A 23,721-nucleotide genomic window follows, 5' to 3' on the forward strand; every position below is an offset into this window, starting at 1 on the left:
ATATATATATATATATATATATATATATATATATATATATATATATATATATATTAAGAAGAATTATATTATATTCTGACCCCAACTAGTGGGTCATTTTATGCTATAACAACTAAGTTAGCAAATGTTTATATTTATTTGCTGTAATCACACATTTTATTCATACATATCATGGTGTACTTTGTCCCATGAACTATCTGTAATGTCCAAAACCTGTTCAGGCACTGTTATATAGTTCATACTGTACAAACAGTATTAGTTAACATGGCTAGATAGAGTAGTTGGCTACCTGGAAACTGACGACAGTGTCTCTTTTGATTAGGTCTGCCCCCTAATAGTTGATTAACTGTTAGTCAATGAGAAGAGGCTTAGTCACTTGATTTTGACGAATAAAGATGTCTGTTATCTTGCATGCCTGCATTGTGTTTTTCCCCATTGTACATCCATGCAAGAATTCCTATGAATGACCTCCTATTAAAATTTTGCTTAAAAGTTGCGTATTCACTAATAAAAAAAAAAATCCACAGAAAGTGGTGAAGTCGCATAGTCCATGACAGATTTTTAACAGGTGGTCTGTTGTGTGGTAATTACAGTACTCAGGAGATGCAAATGTTTATTTCAAACGTTTGTCTTAAACTTTCCAGGAGTTTACCAGTTTAAAATGATCTGATCAAGGGATGTACTGGATGCCAAGGTGATTGAAAATCAGTATATAAACAGAAAGGGCTAAATTGCCCATTAAGGGTTTTCCTCCCATACAGAATAAGCGGCTAAATGACAGACTGTGATTAAAAAAAAAGACCAAATATTTATTTAACATGGCTTAATATAAAAAGACTATAAAATAAAAAGCCCAAATTTGATATTTTATTACAAATATATAGGCTACTATGTACAGCAATGCAGTAATCCATTAAGATGGTAATACAGTATAAAGCCTGCAGGCAGTTTACCACAAAGGAAGAAAGCAATACGACTGATTCAATAATATATAGGCTAATCAATAATATAAAATTAATAGACTATATAATCAGACTAAAGTATCAAGGCTGCATATGCATGTGAAACAAATATTAAAGCAAGATCATTTGTTTTTAACCCACGAACAAACAATAGGCTACAAAAAAACTTGCCTAATTTTTTGTTTTCCTATTTCTCAAACAAAATGAAATAATAATAATAATAATAATAATAATAATAATAATAATAAAGTTTAAGAATATCCCAAACTGTGCCTTAAACTAAGCACTGACTTCTTTATACTTTTGTCCAAGTTCAAAATAAAGCTCTATGAACCGCTCTATTGTGAACATACAGAGCTGTATGAACCGCTGCAAACTGTAAAGTAAATAGAAAGTGTTTGTCCTAACTTTTGCGAGAGAACACAGTTTTCTGAGACATAGCTAAAGTTTTTTCCACCACCATTTCCTTTTAGGGGCACCGTAGTATTGTATTCACTATAATGTTTTGATTTAAATTATTTATCACTTATATTTTAACACCCTGCACACCCCACACTTTACCCTGTGCTATTATATTCTAAATTAGTAACCTTCACATCCATTTGACAATTAAACAATTTCATAATTCTTTGTCAGTAAATGATGGTTTTATATGTATATATTTATATATTTTTAAAACACTTCCTATTCAATACCGTTTCCTATTTAGTGACATTAGCCAATGAAAACTAGGGCTGCACGATATTGGGAAAATATGCGATATCCGATATTGGTGTTGAATATTGTGATAATGATATTTCTTCCGATATAACATTTCCCTAGAGAAATGCTTTTTTAAATGATTATTATTATTATTATTATTATAAATTTTTTAAATCATTTATATATTTAATGATCATACAAAAATAAACAGGTAATAGATATTCGTCTGTCATCCGAATTAAATGTAATTCAGGCTACAAAAAAAAAAAAAAGTCAATGAAGTTGCAAAAATTTTGACTTTAAAACACTATGAATGTCTCAAAACCTCGGCTGATATTCTGACATTACTTTTAATTTACATGTAACATGTACACTCAAGAGCATCTTTAAAACAAAAAAATTTATGAAAATATTTTTTTGTTTGTTTTTATAAAACAAAAAGTTTACTATTAAACTTCAAAACAAAAATAAGTACATGAACAAAATGTTAATTTTCTCTATTATAGGTACAGCCATTTAAATTAGAGAAACCACTGCATTTTTAAACAATCTACAGTATAAATAACAAAAAATAAATGACACAGTTCTTTATTATTCAGCCATAATCAAAGTAGCCTACTCTTTCAATATTCATAGTGCAAATAGAGGCCGAAATTAAGTATGATACAGAGTTATAGACAACTACAAAGCTTAATATAGCCCACATACTAATAACAGCCTAGATATTTTATGTAGCCTAATTTACGCGCATTGGGGATTTAGTTTCGTTTTAACGATTGTGCGAAACTCTCTGCGGTGCTGAACGTGCATTCTACAATACAAGAGATTACTTTAACAAAACCATTTGAAAGTCGGAGGACACAAACAGGACTTTGAAAATCGTGTCCCCAGTGGAAATTACACCGCTGTGTGAGTGGAACTCGGCTGCTGAGAGGAACAAAGGTTTGTTGAGAGAAAAAAAAAACGCCGGTTCCTAGTTCATAGGAGCGCAGTGTCTAAAACGGTCGCAATTTTGAGCCATGTATATTTCAGAAATACAGTTCTTTTTAAGCACAAGTTCATCGCTGCTGTCATTTTCTCCCTTCATACTCCTGCCGTATTTATTTTTCATTCTCAGCTCTGAGCCACCAGGTTCACCTATTCGCCCAGTCTAGCCAAAAGCATTATAGCACCTACTTGGGAGGCGGGTATAAAGATAATAAGCGCCCATCTGTTTGGTCAAATAAGGACAACCTTTGCATGCAACGCACAAATGTTTGGCACATAAATTAAATGTAATTTATCGCAACTCTCTGCGATACTAATATCGCGTACACTGTCATCGCAATAACGATATTTTTTCGATATATCGTCCAGCCCTAATGAAAACAATAACCATTTACAAACACTGAGGGCAAGACAAAAAATTTTGGGGTCTTAAACCCTAAATTATGAGCCCTAGCGATGAGCTCCCTGATTTACACTACTTTTTTGTGTTATATTTAAATTACAGGAGACAGCAGGGTTTGCTGGTGATCATAAACAAAACAAAAGCAAATTAAATGCACACAGAGAGATGATTTAAGGGTGTTTTATATATAATCACAAATCTGTGGACAAAAGTTCTACATAAGCTTACTGTAGTTGTATTTATTTTTGTAGAGTTTTTTTATGTTTCTTACTGTACTTCTCTGTAGAGTGGATAGAGATCATCAGACTGAAGACAAGGATCCTCCTGGACCAGTAGATGATAAACTACAGAGCATCAAATTCCAGCACAAAACCAGCATGAAAAGCAAGTATGAGAGATTATTTGAGGGAACCAAACTCCAAGAGAATGAAACCCTCCTGAACAGGATCTACACACAGCTCTACATCATAGAGGGAGAGAGAGAAGGAGTGAATGAAGAACATGAGGTTTTACAGATGGAGAAAACAGGCAGAATACAACACTCACAAGACATTTCAATCGACTGCAATGACATCTTTACATCCTCACCTGAACCAGGATATAAGAAAAAGAAGAAGAAGATGAAAAAAGACCAAATCAAGACTGTTCTTACTAAAGGCATCGCTGGAATCGGAAAAACTGTCTCTGTGCAGAAGTTCATTCTGGACTGGGCCGAGGGAAAAGCCAATCAGGATGTAGATTTCATGTTTGTGCTTCCATTTCGAGAGCTGAACTTGATCCGAGATCATCAGTACAGTCTTCACAGACTTCTGCTGGACTTTCATTCTGAACTTCAAGATCTGGACTCAAAGATTTATGAGGAGTGTAAAGTTGTGTTCATCTTTGATGGTCTGGATGAAAGCAGAATCAAGCTGATGTTTTCAGATGATCAGAAAGTTTGTGATGTGTCTGAGACTTCATCAGTGGGTGTGTTGATGTCAAACCTCATGAAAGGAGAACTGCTTCCCTCTGCTCTCATCTGGATCACCTCCAGACCAGCAGCAGCCAATCAGATCCCCTCCAAATACATCAACCGTCTGACAGAAATTCAGGGATTCATTGAACCTCAGAAAGAGGAGTATTTCAGGAAGAGAATCAGTGACCAGCATCAAGCCAGCAGAATCATCTCACACATCAGAAGAGCAAGAAGCCTCCACATCATGTGCCACATCCCCGTCTTCTGCTGGATCTCATCCACTGTGCTTCAGAAGCTCCTGAAAGAAGATCTGAGTGCAGAAATCCCTCAAACTCTGACTGAAATGTACATCCACTTCCTGCTGATTCAGATCAACACGAGGAACCAGAAGTATGAAGAGAGAGATCCAGAGAAACTCCTGCAGTCCAACAGAGAAGTGATCATGAAACTTGCTGAAGTGGCTTTCAAACAGCTGATGAAGGGCAATGTGATGTTCTATGTGGAGGACCTGATTGAGAGCGGCATAGACGTCACTGACACCTCAGTGTATTCTGGGATTTGCACTGAGATTTTTAAGGAGGAATCTGTGATTCATCAGAGGAAAGTCTACAGCTTCATCCATCTGAGCATTCAGGAGTTTCTTGCTGCTCTCTATGCATTTTACAACCACATTAGCAGCACGACAGCAGCATGTTTTGATTCACTGCATAATTTGTATAAAAGAGTAGTTAATAAAGCACTCCAGAGTGAGAATGGCCATCTGGATCTGTTTCTGCGGTTTCTGCTGGGCGTCTCACTGGAGTCCAATCAGAGACTCTTACAGGATCTACTGACACACACAGAGAACAGCTCAGAGAGCATCAGAGAAACTACACAGTACATTAAATACAAGATCAAGAATCTTGATGATAATGATGGACTCTATGTACATGAAATTAGTGAGCAACACAAGCAAGTTCAAACATATCTCTCCACTGAAAAATCCATCAATCTGTTCCTCTGTCTGCTGGAAGTGAAAGATCAGACTCTGTCCAGAGAGATTCAGGAGTTTGTGAAATCAGACAATCTCTCAAAAAAGAAACTCTCTCCTGCTCACTGCTCAACAATCGCCTACATGCTTCAGATGTCAGAGGAGGTGCTGAATGAGCTGGACCCCATGAAATACAACACATCAGTTGAAGGGAGAAGAAGACTGATACCAGCTGTGATCAACTGCAGAAAAGCTATGTGAGTGTTTAATTATTAAATGAAGAATAAGGACTTATACTCTGTTAGCACCTTACAATTTAAACATTTCCTAAATGATAGGTTTTTACTCATAAATAACATGCTTAAAGTAATAAGGGGGTCATGACATTCTTTGTATTATTACTTGTGCTGGCAAAATGAGTCACAATGAGCACATTTTCAAATATGTGTTCTTGTTTTTTTACATTAAAAGATCATGAAAACATTAAAATGATATATGAGTTGTTGGAATAGGGCAAATGACTAAGATACATCTGTTTGAAGTCAATTGAGTCAGCAAAGTCAGTTTTAAGAAACATCAAGTTTTCTGAAGGTTCCAAAACAATCTTTTCTTAATAATCATTAAAAATAATAATCACAATATAAATATAAAAACACTTTAATGTGTTCATTACAAATAAAGCAGTTCCATCAATTGCAGGGAGTGATATATTTGCAGATCATTATTATTTATTAAATATCTACTACAGTGCACCATCACAGTGTGCACCTTGGGCAAAAGCTGCTTCAAGCACAAAGAATGGTGACACCAAATGTTGATTTTACAGCATTTTTACACAAGTGCGAGTTTTACACAAGTTACACAAAACAATACTGTAGCTTTGCAGGTGGGTTCCTGAAGCATCTTGGAGATGTTAAAACCATTTAAAACCATTTTAGCTGATAAAAATACTAGTGTTCTAAGAATGTTGGCCACCACTGTGTATCTTCAAAAAAGCATTGCTACATGTTTAAGTATGTAAATCTTTAAAGAACAATAGTAGCTTTAAAAACATTCAGGAGCTTGTCTGATCTCAGGTCTCAAACCTGCATGATAAAATGATCAGATTATCTCTTAACACTCATCTTATTGTGTTTCAGGATGGAATATTACAAATATTTTTGTCCAGGTTCCTGGGGACAACTGACAATTTTCTTTGCATTCATTTATTATGTCATAATGGTTTTATTTTATGTTATTATTTCATCTCCTCTAGTTTTTCTGGCTGTGATCTTACCAAACAGTCTTGTGAAAGTTTGTCATCAGCTCTTCAATCTTCAAACTGTGTCCTGAGAGAGCTGGATCTGAGTAACAATTACCTGCAGGATTCAGGAGTAAAGCTGCTCTCTGATGGACTGAAGAGAAGTCAGTTGCATATACTAAGGTATTTAAGAACATATTAAAGATAATTTATAGTTTTAACGGATTAGTTCACTCAAGAATGAAAATTAGCCCATGGTTTACTTACCCTGAAGGCATCCTAGGTCTACATGACTTTCTTCTTTCAGATGAATCTAATCTAATATTAAATGATCCTGGCTCTTCCAAGCTTTAGAATGGGAGTGGGTAGGTCCAAACGACATCAAATAAAGTGCACACATCCATAATAAAATGTGTTTCACATGGCTCCGGGGATGAATAAAGGCCTCCTGTATCGAATTGATCTGTTTTTGAAAAATATCCATACTTAAATCATAATAATCACTTTAGCCTAGCTTGCGCCAACTGGTTGTACATGGAAGCAGCTCCGGGTGGATGAGGTAGGACATATGCATCATGCATACACTAATGAGATATGCTAGTCTCACAAGTTTGTTTATAGTAGCAAAGGAAGCAAACTTTCCTTATATTAGCAAATGAAAAACAGTCTACTCTTAGCTTATATCGAATCCTCCTACATTTTTCTTTACAAATCCTTGTTTTGTGCTTTTATTTCGGCTTTTTGTTTTGCTCACTCCTTCATGCTTGCTTGTTTGCCCCACCCACTACCATTCTAAAGCTTTGAAGAGATTTGAAGGAATATTTATAATATAACTCTGATTAAATTTGTCTAAAATAAGAAAGTCATGTACACCTAGGATGCTTTGAGGGCAAGTAAATCATGGGCTATTTTTAATTTTTGGGCAAACTAACCCTATAATGTTGATTTGTGCCTATAGATGATCTAACTGTTGATGTGTGTTCTGCTGTCTTTCAGTCTTTCTGGCTGTAATCTGACTGCTCAGTGTTGTGAGAGTTTGTCATCAGCTCTACAATCCTCAAACTGTGTCCTGAAAGAGCTGGATCTGAGTAACAATGACCTGCATTTAGGAGTAAAGCTGCTCTCTGATGGATTGAAGAGTCCAAACTGTCAGCTGGAGATACTGAGGTAGGTTTTAACTGGTGTGTGTGCTATATAGAAATGCACAGTGAACATGTATTTTACTCCACTGCTTTAATTAATGTTAATTATTTAAATATTATTTTTTAAGACTTAATTATTTTGAATGTAAGCACATTTATTTCATTGTACATTATAACATCTTTAATAAGTTCTGTAATTTTATCAAATCAGAACCAGTAAATAACTGCATGTAAGATTACATTTTCTGGAGTGCAGAGTAAAAGTAGTTTATTCTCATTTAACGTTAATCTGCTTGAATTACATTATTGCTTACATTTTCAATTCCAGTGCATTTTCATCCACTTAATAGAAAAAAAAGTTTTAAATGAGACATAAAGAGAACTCTTGTATAAATTCACACTATATTTATTGTCCCCTGAAAATTACTCAACATACAGCCATTATTGTCGAAATAGCTGGCAACAAAAATGAGTAGACCCTAAGTAAAATTGTCCGAAGAGTCAATATATTGTGTTAGCACCATTGTTATCTGACACTGCCTTAATCATCCGGGGCATGGAATTTACCAGAGCTCCACCGGTTGTTGCTGAGATCCTCTTCCACTTCCAGAATTACATCACAGAGCTGCTGGACATTAGACACATGGTGCTTCTCCACCTTACGCTTGAGGATGACCCACAGGTGCTTAATAGGGTTCAGGTCTGGAGACATACTTGGCCACTCCATCACCTTCACCTTCAGCTTCCTCAGCAAGGCAGTTGTCATCTTGGTGGTGTGTTTGGATCGTTATCATGTTGGAACTCTGCCATTCGGCCTAGTTTCTGGAGGGCATCATGTTCTGCTTCAGAATGTACAATACATAATGGAATCCATGTTTCCTTTAATGAACTGCAGCTCCAGAACCAGCAGCATTCATGCAGCCCCAGACCATGATGCTACCACCACCATGCTTGACTGTAGGCAAGACACAAATTTCTTGGTACTCCTCACCAGGGCAGTGCCACACATGCTGGACACCATCTGAGCCAAACAAGTTTATCGTATAGTCTCATCAGACCACAGGACATGGTTCCATGATTATTCATGATAATTCATGCTCTTGGGCAGATTGTCTTTAGCAAACAGTTTGTGGACTTTCTTGTGAGCTAGCTTCAGATAAGGCTTCCTTCTGGGATGCAAACCGACTTGTTGCAGTGTGTGGCATATGGTCTGACCACTGACAAGCTGACCTTCTACTTCTGCAACCTTTAAAGCAATGATGACAGCACTCATGCATCTGTTTTTTGAAGTCAGGTTCTGCACCTGACGCACAGAACTAGTGCATCCAGTGGTCAGTATGAGAGAATTGTACTTAAAGCACCTAATTTTAGATGCTCTAATTCAAGTTAAACAACTTTGTATGGTCCTGTCAAACTACTTTGTATGGTCCCGTTTAACCATGTAGCTTTGCATGGTTAAACAACATACTGCTGTTATCATAACCTGCACATTGACTACTCTAAAATATATCCAAGTTTAATTTATATAGTATTGTCCCTTGAGAAGATATACTAAAATGGTTGCTGAAATGTAAGATGTGTACATACTGTATAAAGCAGTAGAAGCACTCATTCCTCCTCTCAAAACAAGATGCTTACAGATGAGAGTCTGAAGCAAGCTTTTTTGTGCTGTACCACTTTACAGATGATGAGTGAAAAGAGAATTTTAGACTGACACAGCAGTCATTTATTATATTCAACAACATCAGCTTGTTTCATGTGTCATACTTCATTATGTCATTTTTACATCATTGCTCTTTCCAGTTTTGGTTTTCGATCTAAACATGTTTAAGAGATCCTACCCCTCTTAAAATGATTGAATTGTCAGCTGTTTTTATTTTTGTTATGACTGAGGTATTTATATGGAGTATTTTCATTTTTATATGGAATGGACTTTTAAACCCATTGTAATTGGAATCAGAACTGTTGAGTGTTGATTTGTGTGTCTGTAGATGATCTGACTCTGTGTGTGCGTCTGTAGGTTGTCAGGCTGTATGGTGACAGAGGAAGGCTGTGGTTATTTGTCTTCAGCTCTGAGTTCAAACCCCTCACACCTGAGAGAGCTGGATCTGAGCTACAATCATCCAGGAGAATCAGGAGTACAGCTGCTCAAACACAAACTGGAGGATCCAAACTATAAACTGCAGAAACTCAAGTATGTCATACACTAATACTGACATACTGAACATGTGTGAATGATGCAGATCTACATTAATGTGTGTGTGTTTGTGTGTTTATAGTGTGGATCATGGAGGAGAGATCAGAATGACAGCAGGACTACGAAAGTGTAGGTCTACAAACACACACACACACACACACACACACACACACACACACACACACACACACACACATCTTTGTGAAGAATTTCACTTGTATATTGAAATCCCTTAGCTGTATATTCAAATCACAGCTAAGTATCTTACCTTAACCTAATTCTAAACCTAACCCCTAAGTCTTAACCCCCAGACAAAGGGTTGTCAGAAAGACTTTACTCAGTTTGTCTACTTTGATGCTCTTCTTGTGTTCAGATGCCTGTGATCTCACTCTGGATACAAACACAGCAAACTCTCGACTCGTTCTGTCTGATGAGAACAGGAAGATCACACATGTGGACGATTGTCAGCCGTATCCTCGTCATCCAGACAGATTTGATGAGGAGCCGCAGGTTCTGTGTGTTGAGAGTCTGACTGGACGCTGTTACTGGGAGACTGAATGGAGCGGATTTGCTGAAATATCAGTGTCATATAAAGGGATTGGCAGGAAAGGAGCGAAACGTGAGTGTTGGTTTGGATACGATGACAAATCCTGGTGTCTGTACTGTAGTTATGAAAGTTTCACTGTCCGTCACAATACTAACAGCACTAATATACCCACTGTCCGTTCATCCTCTAAAAGAGTAGGAGTGTATGTGGATGTGTCGGCCGGCTCTCTGTCCTTCTACAGCGTTTCTGACACACACACACTCACACACTTACACACATTCAACACCACATTCACTCAACCACTCTATGCTGCATTTAAGGTTTATTTGAAGTCTTCAGTGTCTCTGTGTGAGATTACAAAGTAGACACGCACAATTGTCAACCCTCTTTTAAATTCAATTCAATTCAATTCAAGTTTATTTGTATAGCGCTTTTTACAATACAGATTGTTGCAGAGCAGCTGCACAAAAGTTTTAGGCTACTACAATATATTTAGTAGCTTATTAGTGGTGAATACTGTATGTTGAGTCGATGTACATATGATATAAATATTAAATCAGTAACTGTGTAATCAAACAGATGATGAACACTAATTGCAATGGTTATGTGCTGTAATCAAACTTGTAGGAAAATTATGTAGTGCTGTATGTTGTTTCAAGGCTGGCATCATCTGCGGTCCTCTGAGGGGTTGGCATCATCTCTTCATCTGAATCCGGGCTGAATCTTGTGTAAATCCTAGTTACCACGGGATGGAAATCCCGTGGCAAAGACAGAGAAACAGAGAAATAATTAGCGTAGCTGCTGTTCCAACTTCCGACCAAACAAAAATGATGTGTTTAGCCCAAGCTGAAGAATATTAATGTGCATTTGATCAGATGTAACTGAAATTACAACGTTATGAGATACATTATGTGAATGCTTGGCTAAAGAGATGAGTCTTTAATCTAGATTTAAACATAGAGAGTGTGTCTGAACCCCGAACGTTATCAGGAAGGCTATTCCAGAGTTTGGGAGCCAAATGAGAAAAGGCTCTCCCTCCTTTAGTGGACTTTGCTATCCTAGGTACTACTAAAAGTCCAGAGTTTTGCGACCTTAGGGAGCGTGAGGGATTGTAGCGTAGTAGGAGACTAGTTAGGTATGCAGGAGCTAAACAATTAAGGGCCTTATAGGTAAGAAGTAATATTTTGTAAGTGATACGGAACCTAATAGGTAGCCAGTGTAGAGACCGTAAAATTGGGGTAATATGATCATATTTTCTTGACCTGGTAAGGACTCTAGCAGCTGCATTTTGGACTACCTGTAGCTTGTTAATTGAAGAAGCCGGACAACCACCTAGTAGTGCATTACAATAGTCCAGTCTAGACGTCATGAATGCATGAACTAGCTTTTCTGCATCAGAAACAGGTAACATGTTCCGTAGCTTAGCAATGTTTCGAAGATGAAAGAATGCTGTTTTTGTAACATAGGAAATATGATTTTCAAAAGACAGGTTGCTGTCTAATATAACACCTAGATTTTTGACTGTAGAGGAAATAACAGTACATCCGTCTAGTTGCAAGTTGCAGTTTAAGAGATTCTGTGTACTGTTTTTTGGTCCAATAAGTAATATCTCAGTCTTATCTGAATTTAACAGTAGAAAATTATTGGTCATCCAGTCTTTCACATTTTTAACACACTCTGTTAACTTTGCTAAGTTAGAAGTTTCATCTGGTCTTGTTGAAATATATAGTTGAGTGTCATCAGCATAACAATGGAAACTAATCCCATATTTCCTAATAATATTACCGAGGGGTAACATGTAAATTGAAAATAGTAGTGGACCTAGGACAGATCCTTGTGGCACTCCATACTTTACTGGTGTTAGCTGCGATGACTCCCCGTTTAAATAAACAAAGTGGTAGCGATCGGACAGGTATGATCTGAACCATCCTAAAGCCTGCCCTTGAATACCTGTATAGTTTTGTAATCGATCTATGAGTATGTCATGATCTATAGTGTCGAACGCAGCACTAAGATCTAGTAAAACTAGCAATGAGACGCAGCCTTGATCTGCCGCAAGTAGCAAGTCGTTTGTGATTTTTACAAGTGCAGTTTCTGTGCTATGGTAGGGCCTGAAACCTGACTGAAATTCTTCAAAGATATTATTATTTTGCAAGAAGGAGCACAATTGAGCAGACACAACTTTTTCTAGGATTTTAGACATAAATGGAAGATTAGAAATGGGTCTGTAATTTGCCAGTTCACTAGGGTCTAGCTGTGGTTTCTTAATTAGAGGTTTAATAACCGCTAGTTTGAATGGTTTTGGGACATGACCTAAAGATAACGATGAGTTAACAATATTAAGAAGCGCTACTTCTGCTACAGGTAACAACTCTTTTAGTAATTTAGTGGGTACAGGATCTAATAGGCATGTTGTTGGTTTAGATGTGGTGATAAGTTTATTTAATTCTTTCTGTTCTATAGTTGTAAAGCACTGGAGTTTTTCTTTGGGTGTAATGACTAATGTTGAAGTATCAGTTGCTGTAGTATCTATATTAGTTATTGTATTTCTAATGTTGTCTATTTTATCAGTAAAGAAATTCATAAAGACGTTACTGTTAAACTGTGCAGGAATATTCAGGTCAGGAGGTGTTTGGTTATTTGTTAATCTAGCCACTGTGCTAAATAAAAACCTTGGATTGTTTTGTTTTTTTTCTATGAGTTGGTGGATATACTCGGCTTTAGCAGCTTTTAAAGCCCGTCTATAGCTGGACATACTGTTTTTCCATGCAATTTTAAAAACTTCTAAGTTAGTTTTTCTCCATTTACGCTCAAGATTACGAGTTTCTTTTTTGAGAGAATGGGTATTACTGTTGTACCATGGCGCAGTACGTTTTTCTCTAACCTTTTTTAGCTTGATTGGGGCAACAGCTTCTAATGTATTAGAGAAGATAGTGCCTATGTTACTAGTCATTTTGTCTAGTTCATGTTTATTTATGGGTGCACAGAGCAGCTGAGATAAATCAGGCAGGTTATTTGCGAATCTATCTTTGGTAGCAGGAACAATAGTTCTGCCCAGACGATAGCGCGGAGCTATATAGTTAACATCAGTGATACGCAGCATGCACGATACAAGGAAATGATCGGTAACATCATCGCTTTGAGGTACGATATCTATATCAGTAAGATCAAGTCCGTGCGATATAATTAGATCTAGTGTATGATTAAAACGATGAGTGGGCCCAGTGACGTTTTGTTTGACTCCAAAAGAGTTTAACAGGTCATTGAACGCAAGTCCTAACGCATCATTTGTATTATCAACATGAATGTTAAAATCTCCAACAATTAATGCTTTATCAAAATTAACCAATAGGTCCGAAAGGAAATCTGCAAATTCTTTTAGGAAATCTGTATACGGCCCTGGAGGTCTATACACAGTAGCCAGAGCAAGAGATCGGAGAGATTTATTTTGCATATCTGACAGAGTAACATTGAGTAGAAGTACTTCAAATGAATTAAACCTGTACCCTGTTTTCTGGGTAACATTGAAAATATCACTATAAATTGTTGCTATACCACCGCCACGGCCGATCTGACGGGGTTCATGCTTATAACAGTAGTTTGGTGGAGTAGACTCATTCAGACCAATATAATCGTTTGGTTTTAGCCAAGTTTCAGTCAAGCAGAGTACATCAAAACTGTTATCTGTGATTATTTCATTTACAGTAAGTGCTTTGGGTGCGAGTGATCTAATGTTTAGGAGCCCAAGCTTTAAAAATTGATTTTGTTCATTTATTGTGCATTTTTTTGGTCTAATCACGATTCGATTTGTTCTAGATCCTGCATTAAATTTTAGTTTTGACCTCACTATTCGAGGAACAGACACAGTCTTTATAGGTTGGACAGCACCAATACTATCGTTTAAATGTGCATGACAAAAGCCATCATCACAACTATTTGAAGAATTGCTTACTAGTCAAATGGAGCGCAGCGTCCTGGCGATGTTGTCCGACAGGAGTTCTGCTCCGACTCTGCTGGGGTGCAGGCCATCAGCGCGGTAAAGCCTAGGGCGCTCCCAGAAAAGATTCCAATTATTGACAAAGAGCAGTTTCTGTTCTTTACACCATGACAACAACCATTCATTTAGAGCAAAAAGTCTACTGAACCTTTCGTGTCCACGTCGATACGTGGGAAGCGGTCCTGACACGATGATCCTCGTCGCGGGCGCTGTGCTGCGTACCGTCTCGATCAGGCTCCCGAAATCCCTTTTCAGGACCTCCGTCTGCCGCCGCCTGACATCGTTCACCCCCGCGTGCAGGACGATCGCGCCGACGCTCACATCGTCCTTCAGGATGGCAGGTATCTGTGAAGAGACATCAAGAACGCGAGCACCTGGTAGACAACGAGTGTGCACTTTACCGTTAGCTAAGTTAGCACGAACGTACCGGACGATGGAGTCTCCGACGATCACAGCGTCGCGTTCCGTCTCGCGGAGGGGTGCGAAGCGGTTCCGGGTGGAGATCTCGAAGACCGGGGGCGGCGGAGGGGGAGAGGTCCTGGCTCGGGGTCTGGCTCGCGCTTTCCTCTGCTGCTGCACCCAGGGTCCGTGGTGTCCCGGCGCCGGAGTGAACGACATCTGGGAGGATCGCGTCCTGGGTGCGGCGGATCTGTGCAGAGAATCACACGGAGTAGAGGTTATGGGAGTGTTAGGATTGAGCTGTACACTTACCCGGACAGATTCGAGTGAATCCTTTCGGATTCGCAGCTCAATCTGTTTCGCCTGGAGCTCCTGGATCTGCTTCTCCACTGCCTCCAGCTCCATCAGAACCGAGTGCAGCTCGAACGTGTCTTCACCTGCACTCAAAGGTAGACACAAATTCGCCATTAAAGCAAGTAACAGTGAGTAAGCAGTTTAAGTGTTTGTGAATAGAGAATAAACGATGCATGCAAGATTAGCCGCGGCCACGCTGGCAAAGCTAAACGGGTTATAAGCTAGCTTAGTAGCAGACTCGGGAAAGCAAAAATAAAAACTAATGATAACAAGGCGTTCCGATTGTTTTTGTTGTACAACACGACGGGTATATTCACATGTTATGAAAAACAAAAAATGATGGTGTATAGAATTGTTTTTAGGTTTAAAAATAGAAAATAGTAATTTGACTCGACGGAGCTTCAACTCAAGGTGCGCGCTAGGACAAACAGGAAGTGACGTGTAAATGTCCACATGCACACAAAATCCTCATTCTGATAGAACGAGTTTTCTAAACGATGTTTGAGTTGCAATGCTGTGCTCATGCATTAGTGTATCAGTTCAGATAGGACTAACATATCAATGTTTACTACGAAGGTACAAGTATGTGTTTTTCAAATTTGTGCATTACCGCAGGTCATGTGCTGTGCTTTCATGGATCGTATATGATGTATGTGTGTTTTGATGAATTGTTTATTGATACAATTTTGATTTATTATAAAAAACTTATTTAAGTAAACTACACAAAACTGTTTACAACAAACTTGTTAAAGTGAGAAGTATCTTGACCCAGATTGTATTTAAGCAGTCTCTATTTATTGATTATAAAATGTTTTTTCATCAGATACTGTTCTTACTGAAATTAAATAAAAGTGTAATAAATAAATAAATACAATTGAAAAGGTTATGGTGTGCAAGATACACCGTGCACAAATGGTAGCTCAGTAAGGTCTGAAAACTAGAGCTGTTGTTTTAGCAAGTTAATTTAATTATTTAGTTGTGCCACACAATCAAAACACTAACACAATGCACCTACATTGACCCAGAACTGTACATCATACAACAGATCACTGCCACTGCCATTTTGTGGAAAGACTTTTCCATTATTTGTTACTGAGAATATAGTTGTTGTTTTTTTTTTTGGAGAAATTGTTTTGTTTGGATTTTTTAATTGGATTGTCTACATATATGTAAATTCTCAAGCCTGAAGTTGTTTTGCTTACTGAAATACAGCGTTACTTCAGGACTGTTTCGAAGTCATGTAATAAGAAGGCTTTAAAACAATTGAAATTTCTAAGTTGTTAATTTTTTATTTAAATGTGATGTTTTGATTAATTATATACCACTGTCTTGTACTATAAATTATTTATTTCATTATTATTATTATTTATTTTATATTTTGACTGTTTTCTTCTTTGTGGACATAAAGTTTTAAATAAAAATAAAAACAGAGCAACAACTCTGTTTGATGTAGGCTATAAAATGAAGTTATATTCCCTTCAAATTTAGGATACTGGGGCAAAAAATGCCTCATATTTATATTACATGATAATCGATATCACACAAGTCTTAATTTAGTCACAAATAGCACAAGTACAATTGTGATTTTAATAGTTCAGCAAATAAGAAATTAATATTGTTTTATTTTAGATGCCGTCAGTTTTTGCAAAATTTTGCCAATTAAAATATTACCTATAAAGCCTCTGTTGTGTATTTCTAAGCAACACAGAGCTGTGAATAATTCCTGAATGAATCAACCTTGTTGTAGCTTAAACATTTGTGTAATACATTTTGTTGAATAAAATAAAATATTTCTGTCTAAAGCTACTTTTTCGTAATGTCTACTTTATATTTTTCTTATTTAACACAATAATGGCTTTAAATTATCTTTTGTGGGTATTTTTAAATGTAATTTTTTTTGTTTTAAACAGCCCTACAAAAACATAAGGAGAGGTGTTAGGATCAATATTGGCAATCACAGCCATTCATAGTCGGACACATTTCTCATTGAATTACCAAAAACAACGTAATTTGCTCTGGAGTTTTTTTTTTTTTTTTTACTAAAGTTTTGTGTGGGAAGCACAGTCTTTTCAGGAGGTTCAGAGCTGTAATCTGCTGCCTTGATCACTAGAAAATCTTCATCAGCATCTCTTCTTCTAAAATTATTGTCTTTTCTGCTTTATTAGGTCTCCATGAGCACAACAGTTTTATATAACAGGAGAGACACAGCGGCCTCAGCTCTCACTCAGAAAACATTCACGTCACTGTCTGCTTAGTTGGATCTCTACAAAAATGTGCATTATTATAGTGCTTTATATACAATAAGAAACTAGTATTTTGACATCTTATGAGACTCTTATTCTAAAAGGTTTGAGATCCAAAGAGAATCAGTATTTATGTATCAGAATGTTTGTGCATTTAGAATTAAATATTTTCCAAAACAAAAATAAAGATTTTTGTTTGTACTATGCATGAGTTGAGAAACAAAGAGAGTGTGTGTATGTGTATGTGTATGTGTATGTGTGTGTGTGTGTGTGTGTGTGTGTGTGTGTGTGTGTGTGTTAGGTTGGTGATATGGCTCGTCTCCGTAACCATTCGAAGCTTAGGAACTTCATGATTCTCACGCTAACATGCATGACTCCTCCCAGGTTATACAGCATGTGATAGAAGGTGTAAACAGACAGGCTGCGCGTCTCATCCGCGTACTTCAGTGCCACGATCGGAGTATACAGAGGATTCGTCAGGTTACGGAACGGAGGCCGCGGCGACTCAATCACCTTCTTAGTGACCTTCAGAGACACACAGACAGCAAGTGAGTTTCAACCCTCTTTAGCTAAATTCATATCCGATCATCGACTTATTGTGAACAGCTATGAATTCATGTGTGTTCTGACCTTGGCGATGTCTTCAGGTGTTTGTCCCAGGCCTTGAAAGAGGTTGACTTGTGTGGGCAGGTAGCAGGTCCTGAAGTGATTGAGTGTCTCTGGATCAGTACCGACGTACTCTTTTTTTAGAGACTTCTGTCATCAGCTTCATCTCAAACTCAGTGTTTACAGGCCCGGGCTCGATCATCGACACACTGACAGACACATAGAGATGGGAAATACGTCAGACTGCAGTGAGAGCCATCAGCACAGATCTAGAACCACAATGCTTGTTTTTTCTCATATTAAATGGTTTTAAATTATCTGGAGGCCCTTGGTTGAGAAGCACAGCTCTAGAACTTCCTTTAGTTCGTGATATGTGGTCTTTAATGGGTTTGAAACTATCCATCCAGACCACCAGAGAGAACTGTCACACAACGTCTGTGATTCTTCTAGTGCTCATACTGTTTAATCACTGATGAAAAGAGTCAAAAACCATCAAAATCCTACAAAATTCACATGACTATTCTTACTGAAAATCACATGAGAGGAAGAGGACATGCAGGAGTGTGTGTTCAATGGCAAATGCCAAGACTCACTTGACGTTAAACTTCATCAGCTGGAGGGCGAGTCCCTCACACAATCCCTCTGTGGCGAACTTTGACGCAGAGTAAACTAATTATATCTATGTTTTCTCAGTATCTGTCAGAGATCTTCTCCTCCAGAACCCAGCTGTGTGTCTATCAAGAGTGACAGATCCATGCCTCTTCCTCCTAAATTTAGTAATGGACCAGTGACCCCTGACACCCCAGGTGAAATCCATCTTAGAAACATTTGTGAAGTTTGTTACACTGTCACCATATGGCTTTCACTGTAAAACAAAGAAATTAAACACTCAAGATCCAAGCATGTTTAAACAATTTAAAGTGTATTATTTTCTGCATGTCAAAAACAAAAGCACATGACATTACAGTGATCAGAGGATGATGGAATCAGCAGTGGCTCGGTTGTGCACTAGAAACACTGCCAGTGAGAAACAGACTGTTTTATACTGAATTGTTCAATAGCAGACAGAACTAAAGGAAGAATTATTTATGTTCATCAGAACCTCCAGGAGGAGAAAGAGAAAAAGGTCTAAATCTCCTAAACCCAGCTGTGTGTTTCTAAAGAGTGACAGATCTGTGGCCTCTGACCCTAGGTGAGATACAATGCTGTATAAGTGTCAATAGATTGATTCATAATAAATGAAACAGCAGGCATCAAGGGAGAATTATTTATGTTTTCTCAGTATCTGCAGTCAGAGATCTTCATCTCCAGGACCCAGCTGGGAATTTGAATTCTTAAAGATGTATTTTTCTGTAAAATTTTATTTTAATCCACCATTTTGTAAAAAAAAGTTCCATGTCCTGTGCAATGTTATCCACAAAACAAAATGCATCATCTTAAATTTGTGCACTTTTAATTTGTATATAGAGATGGACAGAATGGAGACCAAGATTCTTCTCAACCAGTTAATTATAAATTACAGAGACTTAAAGACCAGCTCAAAAGCAGCTTGAAGAACAAGTATGAGAGATTATTTGATGGAACAAAACTCCAAGAGAATGAAACCCTCTTGAACAGGATCTACACACAGCTCTACATCATAGAGGGAGAGAGAGAAGGAGTGAATGAAGAACATGAGTTTGTACAGATAGACAAAACAGTCAAAACCGAAGACTCAGAATACACTCCGATCTACTGCAATGATATCTTTAAAGTCTCACCTGAACCAGGATGTGAGGAGAAAAACCAAATCAAGACTGTTCTTACTAAAGGCATCGCTGGAATCGGAAAAAGCCGATCGTCTGACTGTATTATTTTTCTTCTTTGGTATTGTAAGTGCTTCTTCCTTTGTTTATTTCATGGTATTTCATTTTCTTTATTTAATGAAGGGTTTGACTCTTTTGATTCGCTCCAAATATGACACACTGCCGACACCTGCTGGTCGAAACACTACAATAAATATTAAAGTGTAATGTATGTACTGTATATAGAGCTTGGCACAAAAAGTGACAGATCGTGTGCAGTTTAATACCAAGAATATTCATAAATCAATTAAACTGAATCCCTTCAGATACAGATATCACATTTACTATAGGCCAATCTACTTCTCGTGAAAAAAACAAATACAGATAAATGGAATGTAGCCTATTTTGAAAGATGTGGAGTGTAAATTAATGACAGCTTTTTTTCAGAAATAATTAAAGAAATAAAAGCTTAAAATGGAAGGAAGTAGAAAGGAATTAATAGAAATGAAGAACAATAGATGGAAGCAAGGTTTAGAGATTGAGGAAGTTATTATAGTAGATAGGTGGCGCTAAACATCCTTAACGACGGAATTAAACTCGCCAGAAACCGAAAGATAGAAGAGAGATAGGCGGGGGTTTGTTGATGAAATATGAGCATGCGGATACACCTGTGTCTAAACCGAAAGCACGGAAGTTTTAGGGAGTGTTATTCTTAGGGTAAGTTTTTTGTCGGCTTCTGGTATCTTGCCAATGCCATATTATTGTACAATGTTTTTGCGTCTCTATTATGTTAAGCTTGATCTTTAAACTTTAAAGGCAATTTTAGCGAGTTGTGACTCCTGAAAAAAGGGCAATCATCTTCACGATTTTTGTTTTATTAATTCACGGTATCTTTACAATCTGGAATATAGAAGATGGAAATGTGAACATTTGAGATATAGCTAGTGCTACTGTGCTTCTAAGACGTCGACTCACAGATTTAGTGATGTTTCATTGTTACAGACAAATTTATTTTTGGATAGATGGCTACAAAAACACCATGCACTCCTATGAAAAAGACTGGTTTCCACCTTTATTGTGAAAATGCTAATTAAATAAATACACAAAAATGTGTTTAAAAAAGAAATAAAATGGCTATATTTAACTGTATTACTTGGAAATATTTTGTGTGTGTGTGTGTGTGTGTGCGCGTGTATTTTTGTAAGGTAAACTGAGCCGACCTTTAACCTTAAGTAATTCTATAAAATTAAATAAATCGACATTCACTAGTTATTTTATATTTGACATGAATTTACTTTTTGAATTTACTTTTTAGAAAACAGAAATGAGACTGCAGTCAGGAATTCAAGTCAGAGATGAAAGAAAGGAAAGAGAGAATAGAAAGTTCAGTCTGTGGAGTAACGATAGGATGAGGGGAGAAAAATATAGATGTACAATATAAAGCTTTAAAATATGGAAACAGTTAGTTTAAAGTGACAGAAAACTGTTACGTGATGTGCTGGTTTGACGAGACGGGAAGCAGGATTCCAACAATAATGACTTTAATTAACTTCTTGAAACGAACAAGAGACATCCACACACAAGGTAAACATAGTAAATGACCGACAATAGACTGAACTCAAAGACAGACTTATAAAGCAAACTAATCAAGAGACACAGGTGATACAGATAATGAATGAACAAGGACTAAACCAAATGATTACAAACAGACGGGGGAAGACAGAGGGAGAAACCAAATCATGAAAAGTGCAAAACCAAGGTAAAAGACATGAAACATCACACAACATGTAACATTAACCCCCCCTCCCGGTAGGCGAGTCTCGCGCCGTGACGGAAACACCGGGGAGGGAGGGCGGGCGCCCTGGAGGCCGTTACGGGACAGGACCTTACTGGGTTGGGAAGGCCTCCAGGGCGGATCGGGGAGATCAGGAGTCCATGGCCAGACAGGTAGTTCATATGGCCAAGGTGGGTCCGGAGGCCATGGCCGGACAGGCAGTTCAGGTGGCCATGGTGGGTCAGGAGGCCATGGCCGGACAGGCAGTTCAGGTGGCCATGGTGGGTCAGGAGGCCATGGCCGGACAGGCAGTTCAGGTGGCCATGGTGGGTCAGGAGGCCATGGCCGGACAGGCAGTTCAGGTGGCCATGGTGGGTCAGGAGGCCATGGCCGGACAGGCAGTTCAGGTGGCCATGGTGGGTCAGGAGGCCATGGCCGGACAGACAGTTCGGATGGCCATGGTGGGTCCGGAGGCCATGGCCGGACAGGCAGTTCAGGTGGCCATGGTGGGTCAGGAGGCCATGGCCGGACAGACAGTTCGGATGGCCATGGTGGGTCCGGAGGCCATGGCCGGACAGGCAGTTCAGGTGGCCATGGTGGGTCAGGAGGCCATGGCCGGACAGACAGTTCGAGTGGCCATGGTGGGTCAGGAGACCATGGCCATGTAGATAGTTCAGGCAGCCATGGTGGGTCAGGAAACCATGGCCGTGTAGACAGTTCAAGCGGCCATGGCAGGACAGCCCTCGTGGCCTTGGCCTCAACCTTCGGCCAGGCCACGTAGGCTAAGGGTCTGTAGCCCCCCCCCAAAATTTTCTTGGGAAAATTTGCTGGTTCATACGGGGGTTCTAGAGGAAGCTCTGGAAGAGTCGGCTCTGGCGGGAGCTCTGGAAGACCCGTCACTGGAGGACACTCTGGCAGGCTGGACTGGGCCAGCAGAGGCTCTGGAAGGCTGGACTGGACCAGCGGAGGCTCTGGAAGACTGGACGTAACCAGCGGAGGCTCAGGAAGGCTGGGCGTAACCAGCGAAGGCTCTGGAAGGCTGGACTGGACCAGCGGAGGCTCTGGAAGGCTGGGCTGGACCATCGGAGGCTCAGGAAGGCTGGGCGTAACCAGCGGAGGCTCTGGAAGGCTGGGCGTAACCAGCGGAGGCTCTGGAAACTCTGGTGAGAGGATGGGTGCGACGAACTCCAGAGGGAGCGCTAAGTCCATAATGTTCATAATATCCTTCTCGGCTGGAGACTCAGGGACAGTGGCTTCTTCGGACAGGAAATCAGGGAATTCGACCATCTCAGCCGGGAAATCAGGAAATTCGGCCATCTCGGCCGGGAAATCAGGAAATTCGACCATCTCGGCCGGGAAATCAGGAATTGTGGCCTCTTCGGACAGGAAATCCGGAAATTCGGCCATCTCAGCCGGGAAATCAGGAAATTCGGCCATCTCGGCCGGGAAATCAGGAAATTCGGCCATCTCGGCCGGGAAATCATGAGCGGCGGCCATCTTGCATGCTGGCACTGGCGTAGCAGCCTTCTTGCGTGCAGACTCAGGCTTTTCAGCCGTCGGTACTGGGCTGAGGGCGACTATGGAGCTTTGGAAGATTTCAGGACGTATAGGGCCGAACAGGCGGTCTGAGAGGTTGGACCGGTATGTCGCAGTTCTTGGCTTCGGGTGAGCTGGCACAATGTGGCGTGTTTCTGAGGGGACTGGACAAGACGTCTGACTTGTATTCTCTATTTTTCCTACCTCGAAATTAGAGCAGTTTAAATAAAGAATGAAATTAACCAATTCGACAAACGGGAAATCGTGATCAGGGATATCACATTGAATAGTGTCAGTGTCCAGCCCCGACAGAAACACAATACCGAGAGTAGTATCGGGCCAGCTCACCAGATGGTAAAGCTCAATGAAATCTGCAACATACCGTTCCAACTCTCGACCGCTCTGCCGCAAACTCCACAGCCGTCCCCCAGCCGTCATCTTTGGGTCGGTCATTCTGTTACGTGATGTGCTGGTTTGACGAGACGGGAAGCAGGATTCCAACAATAATGACTTTAATTAACTTCTTGAAACGAACAAGAGACATCCACACACAAGGTAAACATAGTAAATGACCGACAATAGACTGAACTCAAAGACAGACTTATAAAGCAAACTAATCAAGAGACACAGGTGATACAGATAATGAATGAACAAGGACTAAACCAAATGATTACAAACAGACGGGGGAAGACAGAGGGAGAAACCAAATCATGAAAAGTGCAAAACCAAGGTAAAAGACATGAAACATCACACAACATGTAACAAAAACTTTTTTTACATATGGGTACCTTTTTTAAATATCACTCCTATAATCAACTTGTTGTTGTAGAGTTTAATTTTACCAGTATTCTGTTTTCTGAATATTCAGATTTCATCAAATTTAATGTCAACACATGTTCTTTCACATGTTCTTTTTTGAGATG

The 23,721-nt window shown here is 39.0% G+C and overlaps 1 protein-coding gene and 1 pseudogene across 1 annotated transcript; one reads left to right on the top strand and one right to left on the bottom strand.

Annotated features, from left to right (window-relative positions):
• Window positions 1-3,398: 3,398 nt before the first annotated feature.
• Window positions 3,399-16,661, top strand: LOC141336109 (NACHT, LRR and PYD domains-containing protein 3-like). The gene is made up of 6 exons (XM_073841625.1): window positions 3,399-5,236; window positions 6,235-6,402; window positions 7,216-7,386; window positions 9,382-9,555; window positions 9,641-9,687; window positions 9,932-16,661. The coding sequence occupies exons 1-6, from the start codon at window positions 3,432-3,434 to the stop codon at window positions 10,468-10,470; spliced, it is 2,904 nt and encodes a 967-aa protein (XP_073697726.1). The 5' UTR covers window positions 3,399-3,431; the 3' UTR covers window positions 10,471-16,661.
• A 544-nt stretch (window positions 16,662-17,205) lies between these two features.
• On the bottom strand, window positions 17,206-23,236 carry LOC141336279 (uncharacterized; annotated as a pseudogene).
• Between the last annotated feature and the right edge of the window lie 485 nt (window positions 23,237-23,721).

This window comes from Garra rufa, chromosome 6 (assembly GCF_049309525.1).
Source record: "Garra rufa chromosome 6, GarRuf1.0, whole genome shotgun sequence".
Lineage (NCBI taxonomy): Eukaryota > Metazoa > Chordata > Actinopteri > Cypriniformes > Cyprinidae > Garra > Garra rufa.